The 13,789-nt window shown below is 33.7% G+C and overlaps 2 protein-coding genes across 3 annotated transcripts; one reads left to right on the top strand and one right to left on the bottom strand.

The window, feature by feature from the left end:
* The first annotated feature begins 92 nt into the window (after positions 1-92).
* On the top strand, positions 93-2,104 carry LOC108195054 (hyoscyamine 6-dioxygenase-like). Of its 2 annotated transcripts, none has more exons than XM_017361991.2 (4): positions 93-445; positions 684-940; positions 1,027-1,342; positions 1,646-2,104. In XM_017361991.2, the coding sequence occupies exons 1-4, from the start codon at positions 236-238 to the stop codon at positions 1,898-1,900; spliced, it is 1,038 nt and encodes a 345-aa protein (XP_017217480.1). In that variant the 5' UTR covers positions 93-235; the 3' UTR covers positions 1,901-2,104. The 2 variants fall into 2 exon arrangements, with proteins under 2 accessions (XP_017217480.1, XP_063947656.1); XM_064091586.1 differs by having other exon boundaries at positions 199-445; positions 1,027-1,364; positions 1,646-1,789.
* A 662-nt stretch (positions 2,105-2,766) lies between these two features.
* On the bottom strand, positions 2,767-4,127 carry LOC108193677 (uncharacterized). The gene is made up of 2 exons (XM_017360441.2): positions 3,860-4,127; positions 2,767-3,200 (listed from the first exon to the last, which is right to left on the bottom strand). Exons 1-2 carry the CDS (start codon positions 4,000-4,002, stop codon positions 2,876-2,878), a joined length of 468 nt encoding a protein of 155 aa, XP_017215930.1. The 5' UTR covers positions 4,003-4,127; the 3' UTR covers positions 2,767-2,875.
* Positions 4,128-13,789: the final 9,662 nt, after the last annotated feature.

Below are 13,789 nucleotides of genomic sequence, written 5' to 3'. Positions count from 1 at the left end.
CTCTGCAATTGACATTCCAATTTTTTTATATCGGTCCCCCACGGTTGCAATGTATTTAGCTAGACATAGCAGTCATTATGACATGCTAAACAATTTTAATAACAAATCATTATCATAGTACAATTATTATCAACAAAATCTCCGGAGAAAATAATTTTTTATTTGAGCAAGTTGCAGGATATCAGTAATCCTATAAAGAGCAATAATACAACTAAGGTCCTTATTCTGAATTACTATGGCTCAATCGGATTTGCTAGTTTCAAGCTGGTGCAAAAATGTCAAGTCCTTACCTGCAGATTATATAATGCCACCAGAGAAAAGAACTACTGATTTTTCGGTGTCCAAAGACATTCCTGTTCTTGATTTAGGACAAGAAGCTGGCCGTGGTAGATCAGCTTTAATCCAACAAATTATCAAGGCGGGTGAGGAGTTCGGGGCCTTCCAGGTGTGTAATGCTATATATGTATGCAAAATCTATCATGCTGCAGCCTGCATGCCAATTAAATATTCTCCTAACAGCTTCATCATCTTTGGTAATACGCGAGTTGTATAAGTTGAAACCAACTATTATTGGTGACTGGAATCCCTTAAAGACATTCCTGGCTTAGGAACAGATAGATCCAGTAATTATTCTTTGTTGTTAATTTATTTGTCCTGATATGGTTGAACAAATTTTTAAACAGGTGATTAACCATGGCGTATCAGACGACTTGATGCATGAAGCAATGAGGGTGTATGAGGAATTCTTCAGCTTGCCAGTCGATGATCATGAAAGCCTACTGTCAGATGATTTTTACAAGAGTGTTAGGCTCTACACGAGTGGCTATAATTATGCTAACGAGGATCATCACCTGTGGAAAGACACTCTGAAACACCCTGCTTGCGCACATCCACAAGATGAGGTTGTTCAAGGTTGGCCTGATAAGCCAGAAAGATACAGGTGATCCAATTCTGAGATCATTTTATTTTTTGCTTAAGTTGGTACTAAAAGTTTAATATGTTCTTCTCTATTAAATTTGATTTCAGAGAGATTATCACAAAATATTCAGTCGAAGTGAGGAAAATGAGCGTTAGGATCTTAGACCTGATCTGCGAAGGACTTGGCCTTGAAGAGGGCTTTTTCAGAGGTGAGCTAAGCCAAGGAATCGGCATGGTGATCAACAATTATCCACCATGTCCAGAACCAAGTTTGGCCATGGGCATACATGCACATTGTGACCCTTATACCTTAACCGTGATTCAGCAACAAGTCTACGGGCTTCAGATCAAGAAAAGCGGCAAATGGATTGGTGTCGACCCCCTTCCTAATGCATTTGTTATCATGATCCCTTACCAACTGCAGGTTGCACACAAAAAATGTTATGGTCTGTTTGTGAACCTGGATTTCATCTCTAATTGTGAATTTGAAAAAATAACCAGTTTGGGAATATGGACATTCAAATATTAGTATTAACCCGAAAATTTGAAATGACAACTCAAATCCTGTCATTTAAAATGAAATCCACGTTTCAAAACGCCCTCTTACATTGATCATTTTGTCGTCATAAGATATTTAAGTGCTCTACTTAAAATCAAAAAGAAAAAGAGTGCTCTTCTATTATTTTCCAACATTTAAGAGCTAAAGGTTTTGGTTTCTGGAATGCAGATCATCAGTAATGGTAAGCTGAGCAGCTGCGAGCATCGCGGAGTGACCAATACAAGCGAAGCTCGGATATCGGTTGTCACATTCTGTGGTCCGTCTAAGGAAAGTGTCATCGGGCCTGCAAAAGAGCATGTCAGTGCTTCCAATCCACCGCAATTCAAAACATACAAGTACCTGGATTTTCAGATGAATTATCTATATCACTTGTCCAAGAAGAACCTTTGCAATGAAACAGCACTGGGGCCTTACCTGCTCTAGGCTAAATTCAAGTACTCTCATATCATGCTCAGTTCAATATTGCACTGTGTGTTTGTGTGTGTGTGACACAGTCTGTCTACTCTGTACAGATTTAATCTATATGCAATTGTGCATTCTACAAGTTGTAATGTATCATGTACTGTTCATCGTTTTGTAATCAAACTTGGCCTTGAATTCGAATTATTAGCAAATTGATTTTGATCATGATTTTACATATAGTTAAATGAAATTTTAAATCAGTTGTTTTTAAAAACATCTATGAAAACTGGCGGAAAAAAAAAAAAAAAACCATCTATGAAATTAAATGAACGTATTCTTATATTCTATAAGTCTACTTGACTCAATTCGAATCAAATGATGCTAATTTTTTAGTCGATCATGTCTTCAAATCGGGTCAGATCAAAATTTTCTATTTGTCCTCTTTAAGAAACTATTTTATTTGATTATCTTTGGGATAGTTTATTTAAATATATAAATTTTAAAAATAATTACTTATTTTTATAAACGAATAATATTAAATATATTATAATATAAATTGAAGATTATTACAGTTTGTAACCCTTAACTTTAGCTATGAGTACCCATACTTTGAAAAGTGACGTTAAACACTCCAAAATTCATAATATATTGCCGTTTATAATCTTTATGTTAAAAATTTTTGTTAAAATAAATATAAGATGCTAATTCAAGATATTTCCATACTTGCATAATATATAATTTTTGATTTTTATTAAAAAATTATCTAATAATTCGATTTTTTTAATCTAAAATAATTCCTACTCGAGATTGCAAACAAGGTGATTGGTTCTAGATTAGGTAAAAAAAGCTGTACCCCACCAGCACACAGACAAGCACATGCCCACCACTCAAACAAAAACACTAGTTCCAATAAACAAACGGTCAAAATACAACTGCCAATTTCAAACACTAATCATATCTTATCCTTAAAAATTACAGTATCACAATGTAATTTAGTTAATTACATGCTTCATTAGCCTCATGAAACAACTGGGCTTGTCTGGCGGCAGCTTCTTTAGATACCAATCCTTGAATAACCAATGTCTTTATTTCCCATGCTGTGTAGGGATATTCTTTTCTTGCATACGAGTTCAGTAGTGCTGCCGTTGACTGTTTGACCAACCGAGCGAACTCGTTCTCTACGTCGTCGTTTCGCTCCGTTGCTTCGAGTAATGTGAGGTCGTATCTGTACCGTTCATATGCTCTGGAGCCAAACACGTTGGATACCGTTGATTCTTCTGGGACCATTCTTGGCCATGACTCGCTCCGGCTGCTCCAGTACCTGGCTCAACGAGTTGACTCAGTACCGAGTTATGACTCGGAATTTAAAACTCGTTCTAAATAGATAGATAAGGTTATTATTTGGCTACCAAAAGTGAAAAATGGATGGTTTTATTCTAAATGCATAAACATGGCCCCACTACACTAGATTCTGACTGAGTCACATGAGCGAGTTAAAAAGACTCGGTAAGTCGGTATCGATTAGAACTTCATCCATTCACAAATATAATGAGAAGAATACTAAATGATTGTCAAGGAACCAGTTACTCTAAAACCTCAAGGTGTTAGAGAATGGCTCTTTCCAGGATCTTATATTCTAACATTCCCCCTCACTCGAGAGCCCATTTATGGGTCGAAGAGTGGATCACGGGCGCTCATCTTTGGAGCATTAATTTGTCATTCGTGCCACTATAAATTGTGAGAATATTGGGGGTAGCAGGGATCGAACCTGAGTCCTCTGCCAACCTGGCTCTGATACCATGTCAAGTAACCAGTTACTCTAAAACCTCAAGGTGTTAGAGAATGGCCCTTTCCAGGATCTTATATTCTAACAATGATGAGCATTATTATGAAGCCTACTGAGTTAACTCGGTGAGTTACGCAGTAAATAAATAAAACAATGAGTGATAGAGTATGAAAAAGAAAGAGATGAGAGCTTACTGGGGACTGCATTTTCCTCTGGTTCTAGTGTAAATAAATCCAGGCTTTATCTTGCGCGAAGTTGATGATGCCTCAGAAGAAAGAATAAGAAGAACAAGAACGAGTAGACTCAGTTGTATAAAAGAAGAAAGAGAAGCTTCCATGGTTGCTCTCAATTCTATTACCCACTTAGATGTACATTATTGATTTTTCAGACACGAGGCTTCGCGTATCAGAGTTGGTAACAAGGCATGTTCTGTTTCAGATCTCTCTCCCGGACCTTATTTAAGCTTCGAGTTGATGTGTTTATTAATTTTAATTTTAAATCACAATTTATATTTATAAGCTCCAAGATCTACAAAAATTCATAAAATATTGGAGTATTAAAGTACATAATGAGATAAAATATAATATAGTGATTTCAATTTTATTTTTTTATCATATTTTTAAAAATAATATTATACATTTCAAATTTTGTTCCCAAATTTTTCAAAATGATGTAATATATATAACTAATTTTAATTCTATTGATTAGATATATGATTAATTTTAATTTAATTAAAGAAACCATCTCTGAGCACAATCGGATACTCCAAGTGTTAGGCTCATCCTCCGTGTTCGAATATGACTCATCTCCAAGAGTATTAGAAATTTATAACATATATTTGTAACAAGTGTTGTAAAAAGCGGAAATTGAACTTAGTCGGTAAAAACATCGTCTAGTGATTAATCAGAGAGATTAATCTAATCATTAATCGAAAGCAATTTGTAAGTCTAAATGTAAAGACAACCCTATCTGTTACATAGGGATGATAACTCAACAATAGAACAGGACAAGTAAATAACACTACGCCTGCACCGGAATTGGAAGATACGAAGACAAAGGTTGAAGAAGCCATCTACAGTCTTGAAGGAATAAGTTCACTGGAAGAAGTTCATTAATATGTTCATGCCTCAGTGAAGAATAAAGATTGAAGTATTCAAGATTGTGGAAGCAATGAAGATGTTGTCCAAGTACTCGAAAGATTTCAGTGCAACCCCTGAAGCAAGATATTTCTATATATCTTGGTTGGTTATTTATAATCAACAAACTGAAGCATAAACTAACCCGGAACCGACTGATCAATGTTTGCTGACAAAGAAGGTACAATGTTTGACTTCAGTGTTAGTCGCTTGTGAACCAGACCAGTGCACTAAGCGTCAGCACGTACGGAGCTTTGCAAAGTATTTATCGATCGAAGAATTGATCCAGTCATATCAAGTCATTTGTTCCAAAGCCAAGCCAAGCCAAATGCCAGCTATGCCAAAGTCTACTGCTCAAATGCCATATGTCAAAGCTTCCACAGAAAGCCATATCAGGAAGTGACATTTTATATATGTGTACACTTATATATTTGTATATGTACAAATATAATTATATATGTATATGTGTATATTTAATTAAATATAATATATATAATATATATGTATATATGTTTTTAAACATATGTATATGTATATTTATATGTATATATATTTAAATAAATATATATGTATATAATATATGAATTTATACTTTACATAAACACTTATATATTTAAGTGTATATATATATATATATTATATTATGTGCATAAATATATGTATATATTTATATCTATAAGTAATTATATATATATATCCCTATATATATTTATATTTATATTTACATATAATTTTATGTATATTATATATATTTAAATATATGAGAATATATTTAAATATATGTATATATATATATTACTATATGTTTATATAAATGTTATTTATATACATTTATATATATATATCTTTATTTATACATATATTTATATAATATTATGAATATAATATAATATAAATATATATTATGGTGCAAATATGTCTAAGTCACAAAGCTTACTACAGGTGCACTAGGCGCAAGGTTTGACCAAGAGTCAAAGCGCAAACTTTGACTCAGGTCAACCTCAGCTAAAGATGCACAATTCTGTCTAAGTACTTTGTACAGGGAAGGCATCAAATGTGTTGAAGCGCAAACTTTGACCAAGTCAAAGTTTGCGCCTCGACATCCCTCTCCACTTAGAAATTTTCTAAGTGCTCACAGCTACACTGAGTATAAGCTTTATGGCGCAAACTTTGACCCCAAGTCAAAGATGGCGCTACGTACATTGGAGATTCTAAAGCGCAAGTTTCATCCTGTGTCTAAGGCAAAACACAGTGGTACACTGTATTAGCGCAAGGTTTGACTCAACTGGCGCCAAGTTTGACTTGTCCAAAGCGCAACTTTGATTACTTGAAATTTCTCCAAGTACTGGAAGAACAATGGCAACAGTGAAGACATGTTAAGGCGCAACAATTGACTGGCGCAATGTTTGACTTTCTATATATACATATATATATGTTCAAAGCGCAACTTTGTTATATATATATGTGTGTATATAGAACTTGCGCCACTTTCTGCATTCAATGGAGTTAGATTTATTTTGATAAATCGAATCCGTCCAGGACGAACTCAAGTCGTCCAGGACGAACTCGTTAACCATGGTTAGTTTATGAAAAGCCTATAAATATGTGAATTGTGTTCTCACAATTAATACATCATCCTTCGGGATGGATGGCCAAGTGCTTTGCACAAACTCTCTCAAATATACACACACCCTAGCCTAGTTTTGTACCATAAATATATGTAGTGGATAGGGCTTGTAATATTTAGAGGAGTGGTCATTGTAGCCAACCTTCGGGTTTGGATTTGTAGCACCTTCGAGGTATTTATCAATATACAGATATACCTTGGAAAATATTGTGTGTTGGTTTAATATTTTCATATCCTCAGAAACCGACCCAATAAATATCCGGAACACGAAACCCATTACAGAACTGCAATTTGTTTATCCGCAAGATTCGAAAGAATTTTAAATTGTAGTGAGTATCGTATTCAACCCCCCCTTCTACGATACTTTGGACCTAACAATTGGTATCAGAGCGAGGTTGATTGATATACAAATCAGGATCCTTATCGTACGGAAAATCAAGAACCTAGCTTTTGATATTTGATTAGGCGAAATGTTCTTCCGGTTTGTGTTGCTGAATTTGTCCGTAGGCCAAAACAAGGATTATCTGTTGTATACTGAACTTTGGACCAGGACTTATAAATTTATATTTTAAATTTTAATAAGTTTATTTTATAAATTTGATTTAATTTATTTTAAACTTATTAATTGAGTTTATTATGAATTAATTAAATTTATTTTATGATCTTAATTAAATTTATTTTATAAACTTTATCAAATTCATTTAATAAATTTGTTCAAATTTATTTTAGACTTGTAAAGTTTACTCTTAGACTTTATTAAGTTTATCATAAATTTTATAAATTTATCATTTAAATTTTTATAGTTTATGATTTAAATTTAAGTTAAAATATAAAATATAAATTTAAGAGGATTTAACTGATTATGGATATAAGTTCAAGTTCAACGGTTCAATTTAGTTTGTTCTGGAAGCTATGATTTAATTGGAGACGAGACACTTGAATATTTTCAAAAATTAAATTTATTTAATAAATTTTAATATATTTACTAAATGAATTTGAAATAAATTTGTTCTAAACTTATTCAGTTTATTATGAATTTATTTGAATTTATTTTTTAAATATAATTAAATTTACTTTATAAATTTAACTAAGTTTATTTTATACTTTATTTTCTTTCATCTTTTAAAACTTAATTTTAAAATTTATTTTCTTTATAATTTAAACTTAGTTTAAATAATCAAGTGTCCCGTAACCTTTTTAAATTATTCTACTCCAAGACAAATCAGATTGACATTTAGTTGAGGCAGATCAGGCTGACAGATTACAAGACAAACACCGGACTTTCAAATACCAGATTCTCAGAACCGGTAATGGAAGTACATTGATGACCCAATCCAATTGATTACTCAAAGGATTATTAGAAGCAGTTTTCTATGTTTGACAAAGTTGATTGTGATTCGAAGAAGATTCTATTGAAGACTAATTTGGTACTACTAAAAGTGGATTTTGAAGAAGGTACTTCAGGCCTTGATCTGAGTAATTACTCCGACTTGATTATCAGATCACCAGATCAGGATGGGAATTTGCTACATCTACAATGAAGCATCTTTCCAGGGCTCGGAATGTCAACTTTGAATGGCACCACTAGTAGTAGGAAAAGAGAAGTTTTTGCAGAAGAATCTTCAAGGGATTTCAATCTAACTCAGTGATTCAGGGATATACAATTACACAGTGAATTGTATCAATGCTAAATCCATCCAGAATCAACTGAACCAAAGACAGAGAACTGTGGAGGTTTAAGGATATAATTATCGAGTTACTACCGCACCAAATCAGTTTCGTGCATTTATGTCAAAACCTTAGGATTGAACAGAAGAGTTTGTAACTGCTGAATTTGAGGAAGCTCAAGTCGACGAAAGTTAACACTTTTGAAGAATGTGAGGACAGAACTTCAAGGATTAGCATAACACTGTCTGAGAGGTTTAGTCATGTCAGATTCAGATGGAATCCATTGGTTTCAAGTGGAGACTCTTCGGGGTTTAGTTCGACAGGTTGTTTGAAAACTGAGTTGGTAAGTACACACAATATTGATTGGTATCTTTAGCAAAGAAGGGTTGCTATATATATTGAAGCCTCGACAAACAAGGACGATATGATTTGTCTGGAATTCAAGTGGATGTTTTGAAAGAAGCATCATAACAAGTTCTAATGCTACATAAGGAAAGGTGTGAGATGGATCAGTTGCTGATGAGAAGGATGATTATGGTTATCTGGCTATCCTAGCATTCTCTGAAGATGACTCAACTCGCACATCTCAGGTACGAATTCTTTCTAACTATGCAATACATATTTCTTTATATTCAAAGCATGTTATAAATCTCTGAGTAGAATTGTTTAACACACAAGCACAAGCATGATAGCATCACAATAGATAATGTTAAACTAGTATGCTAGATGACTATTCTGGTAACTAGGATTGATGATAATCTTGTGCATGTGTCTTTAGCAGATTCTTAACATGTGTATGAATATTTATGATTTGATTATTTGCAATGGTGAGATTAGAAGCTTTCCTTTGGAACACGACTCTTAGTTTTATGGGTTATGATCCTAGCATATATAACTTTGTTAAAACACTTAGTTTCAAATTCCCTAGTACAACTAGATTTGCTTATGTTATCTTAATTGTTTGTTAAGGATTTTATTTTGTTCTATGATGGAATATCTACCCTGTGTCAGTAGAACTTTTAGAACTTCATGTTAGATCTAAAACTGACTTAGGTAATAGAGATAGTATAATTCCATATAACAACAGATTGGAATCAAATCCTTATGCTCTTGGAAGATTATTGAATATCTGTAATTCTGCTTTCTACCTGTTACACTTGTGTTAATTGGTTTAAGTAGAGAGTACTGAATCTTCTGAATTGCATAACTGCCTGTCTTGCTATTGTCTTATCTTTGATTGTTTGCCATGTGTATTCAACATCATGTCTGCTTATTTTCATGTCATGAATGCATGTCTTTGTACTTGCATTGATTTTAGAAAAGCATGTTTGAGAATCACATTAGGGCAATGTCTAAATAAGAAGTAGCATGTTAAGGTTGCTTCTGTTGTTACCATTGTTAAAGAAAAATCTCTAATCCATCCGGACCCAGTTATGATTGGGAACCATAGAACACTTTCCATTTGTTTTGCAGGTTACATATGATCCATATGATTTTTGGTGCACTCTGTTTGCTGAGTAGCTGAAATCATATGATTCACCAAAAGTACCCTGTTAGCAAATGTGATCATGTGAGCAGTTCTGTCAATAATCTTTGAAAGATGACAACAAAGATTCTCTTGCGGGACATGCATGTTTTCCTGGAATGTCATCATGGAAGTATATCTTTCTTGGAAGAGTCAAAGCACACAAATTCTGAGTATCAGACTATTCTCTGACAAAGGACATTATGTCAGTTCATGGAATAGTGCTTTATCTCAAATCAAGAAAGATGTGAATCTGCTCGTAGCTAATATGGAACTTCAACTGAAGATGAAGTGAGCTATTTTCGATAGTAAAGCTTCATCGGATGAGTGTTAGCTATGGAACATGAAGCTCTCACACTTGTATGTCAAAACAAGGAGCTCTTTTTATTCGTAAGAAGAAAATTGGTGAGAGGACTACCTCATCTGGGATTCTATATGGATGAAGCTTATGAGGTATGTCAATAGGGAAGTCGAAGGAGCATCACAAAGAAGCAAAGATATGATCAACATTACTGAGCCGCTTCAGATGATACATATGAATTTCTACGGATCAGTTAATGTTATATCTACAACAAGCCAGATATCTTTTTGTGATGATCATTGACTACTCTAGATTCTTTCGTGTTGTTCGTATGTGTTCAAAGGACAAGACGTCACATATGAAGGTTGATCAAGATGAACCCTGATCATTAATAAATCCAGAAAGACACCATTCTTTCCAGTAGCCAATCAGAAGCAAACACTATCTCTTGGTATGTGTTTGGAGGAAAATGCCTCTTTGCAAGTCTTGCATTTGAAGCTCAAAGAATATTTTCCTCGGCTACTCAATGGAGTCTACAGTCTACAGGGTGATTGTGATTAATCAACAGAAGGTGATTGTAAGTCTGGACAGGACATTGAACGACACTTTGCTCCAAGCTGTTAAAGGTGATATCATTGGTATTATGATGATTCAAATCCAAGCAGAATCTCTTTGCAAGGATAAGGATTGTTAAGAAAATCCCAGTAACAGCTTAGGGAGAGCATTTGGTGGATCCACTAGTCAAACTCAACACCACATTGAAGATGAACAGGACATATCAAGAACGTGTCTGCTTAGACAAAGGGTTTGGAATCAATATCATTCTCGGGTTCTAGTTCTTAAATGTTCCTAATGGTGAAGTGAAGACTAGGAGAGCTATGGTGAAAGGATGTTATTTCTTTGGGTTTCAATCTGAAGTGAAACTTGGGGAAGATTCAAAAGCTCTTAATGGGATCCAGATTGAGTGATTGCACAGCAAGATGATCTCAGTCAGTTTGAAAGCAGATTATGCGGAGTCTGATACCCTGACCTAATGACAATTCAGTACTTAGTATTTGTCGGGTATTTAGATTCCAACTGGATGTTTTTGGCTCTGTTACGAGGGACAAGCCAATTTGGTTGCTTAGAGTTATTACAAAGGAGAAGGTTATGAAGATGATGGAAATAGAATCTTCAAGTTCAGGACTCTACAACTTAGGGGACTCAACGACCTTCATGATTTAACTAAAGCACCATTGACGAGACTCGGGTTCAGGATATTACAGTGAGCTAGAAGATGAAGATTCATACAATATTTCAAGGACTTTGCAGTTGCAGATCCAACGGAATTTGTATACCTATTTCTTCACCAGCTCTCTATGAGTTGCTATCCAATACCTGATGATCGTCACAGACATGGTATGACTTCTGACTAGCATATTATTTTAATATCTGTTTGCTAGAGTCATATTTGGTATCCAAATTATTACCTCTCATGATACAAGGCACACACAATACAACTATCTGTGCTGTAATACCATGATTATATTATATGTGGACTAACGTCACTTGTGCAAGATAATTGCTAAGTGAATGCAGATTAGTGATATGATGAATTTGTTGGAAAGTTGCAATTCTTTATGGTCTACTAGTTAGCCTAAAGAATGATGGCAATAAGAGGAATTCAAGGATCTTTTGAATATGCGCATTTTGGAAGATTCTAGACCTGCCAAGACTTAAGCCAACAACCACTGAACTTGATCAGTACAAGAAAGGTACATCAACTGAAATGTCAAGTCTCAGAGGCATTCAACTCATCACTTTACTCAACTGCAAGTGGATCACATACTATATTTTCTATAAGGTACTACTTCTTTCATGAGCATGTCTATCGTATTTCTTGAATGAATTCATGAGTATTAAATTGTCTATACATATGAATTGTGAATTTATTTAAAATCCAGTACCTCGTGCTTTTTGCTATTCTATGTGATTGCCATGTTTATTGCTTTGCATGCTTAGATGGTGATTATATGTTTTAGCATGAGTGTTTGTTATTTCAATTATTTAAATTGTGTTGCATGACAATTAAGTGACTTATTTGTTCATGATTTAAATGATTAGAGATGACATGAAGTATGACTTAATTATGTTATTTTTCTTGATCTATACCTCTTTAACAATTGGTATCTAGTAGAGAAACTTTGTCATAATCTAGTCGTGACATATCTGTATTTGTGAACATACTTAGGATTATTTTCTAGGTTGAATTCATTTTTATAGGTATAAAATCTGAAGCATGACTTATTTGTTTCTAGACTTGTGACTTGTATCAGTAATTGGTATGTGGTTAGAATCTAGTTAGAATTTAGTCATGATATACTAGTATTTGTGGAGTTACCTAGATTCTCTCTAGGCTGAATCCATTTATATTAGTGTATATACTTGAAGCATAACTATTTGTGTTGGATATTTGATGATTTATTAATTGATATTTCATTTCATGTCTAACTGCATATAGTTGTGATACTTTTAGTGTTAGTGATATTTTTGCATGCTAATATGTAGATCACTAATATTAATTGTTAATATTTTTCTGCGAGGAGTTGTGTGAATTCACTTGTGTTTAATGATTACATGTATAGGACTTGTGAACTTTTCTTCAACTTTCCCTCGGGCTTGCGAATATCTTTGTATGATTGTCATGATTATAGTTGTTATATGCTCATCTGATAATCATATGATATTGCGTAGGTAATTATTATTTTATCTTAGTTAAATTGTGATCCATGACAATTATATGCTTATTTGTTTCATGATTGACTTTGATAGAATAATAGAAGCATGATTAATTCATTTTTGAAATATTTAATTGGTATCTATTTTTGATGCTTTATTAATGTTTTATTTGTGAATTGATTGTGATGTATTGGCACTGGTGAAATATTGTTGCATATTTCTTAAAACCACTAGTGCTAATATATTTTAGGTGTTTAATATTCTGAGTACGAGGGAGACAACCATAATCTTTATTCTGTCTCATATTTATGTTCTGGAGTGGTGAGTTTCTTTAAAGAAATTTTCTTATCAATTGATTTCAACAATTGGTATCCACTACTCTATTTCATAAATATATCTTAGAATATTTTGCATCTATACATATAGCGTAATAGGACGAGACATTGATTATCTTGTATTTTTGTACTTGGTGATCTTTGTCACTTGCAGCGTCTGTTTTGACGATGTGCTAGTATGAGGCCTTTTCACTAATTAGTGTGGCGAGTGCTTTATACACTGTAGCGCATAAATTTTCTTGTTTCCTTTTTAAAATTGTAGTGAGAAACAGGAGTCTGTGTCTTTTTCAAAGACAAGTTCATTTAAACCTTTTATGCATAGATTCAGACTCTCGTACTCAAACCAGTTTTTAATGGAAAACTTTAATTCTTTCATCGGTTGTGATTGTCATTCTTTATGAAAATCATTTTACACTCACAACTGGTTCATTTTTCTCAAAAGATAAAATGCAATGCTTTCATTCAAAATCATAGACTTTCCAAAGTGCATTTATATCTATTTCTGTTCTTCGGAACTTCATCAGCCTCTTGGCTTTCCTAGATAGTCATAAGGTTGAAAACCAACAATCTTTATCCCAGACTATAAAACCAAATTCAGAACACATCCCAACTTTCCCCATGGAGTAATAAGGAACTTATTAGACTAGAGGTCAATGAGGGAGAAACTGTACTCGTTGCAGCAAATAAGGATGTGAGGGATAGTGTACCCACAGCTCTACCTCTCAAGGAGAAAAGGTGTTTTCAAACTTGAGGTAACTGTTGCTCATCTGTATTCTCCCAAAAGAATATAGAGCTGAAAAGGCAATCAAACAGT

Source organism: Daucus carota, chromosome 1, assembly GCF_001625215.2.
Source record: "Daucus carota subsp. sativus chromosome 1, DH1 v3.0, whole genome shotgun sequence".
Classification (NCBI taxonomy): Eukaryota; Viridiplantae; Streptophyta; class Magnoliopsida; order Apiales; family Apiaceae; genus Daucus; species Daucus carota.
The sequence above is the reverse complement of the archived record's forward strand: the minus strand, read 5'-3'. Positions and strand labels throughout refer to the sequence as shown.

What these genes read in the sequence shown, in the direction of transcription:
- LOC108195054 (XM_017361991.2), top strand. Translation starts at nt 236, where the DNA reads ATGGCTCAATCGGATTTGCTAGTTTCAAGCTGGTGCAAAAATGTCAAG. An exon ending in AGGAGTTCGGGGCCTTCCAG is followed by an intron (nt 446 to 683) that starts GTGTGTAATGCT and finishes ATTTTTAAACAG; the next exon opens with GTGATTAACCATGGCGTATC. An exon ending in TGATCCCTTACCAACTGCAG is followed by an intron (nt 1,343 to 1,645) that starts GTTGCACACAAA and finishes TCTGGAATGCAG; the next exon opens with ATCATCAGTAATGGTAAGCT.
- LOC108193677 (XM_017360441.2), bottom strand. Translation starts at nt 4,002, where the DNA reads ATGGAAGCTTCTCTTTCTTCTTTTATACAACTGAGTCTACTCGTTCTT. An exon ending in AGAGGAAAATGCAGTCCCCA is followed by an intron (nt 3,201 to 3,859) that starts GTAAGCTCTCAT and finishes TCGTTGAGCCAG; the next exon opens with GTACTGGAGCAGCCGGAGCG.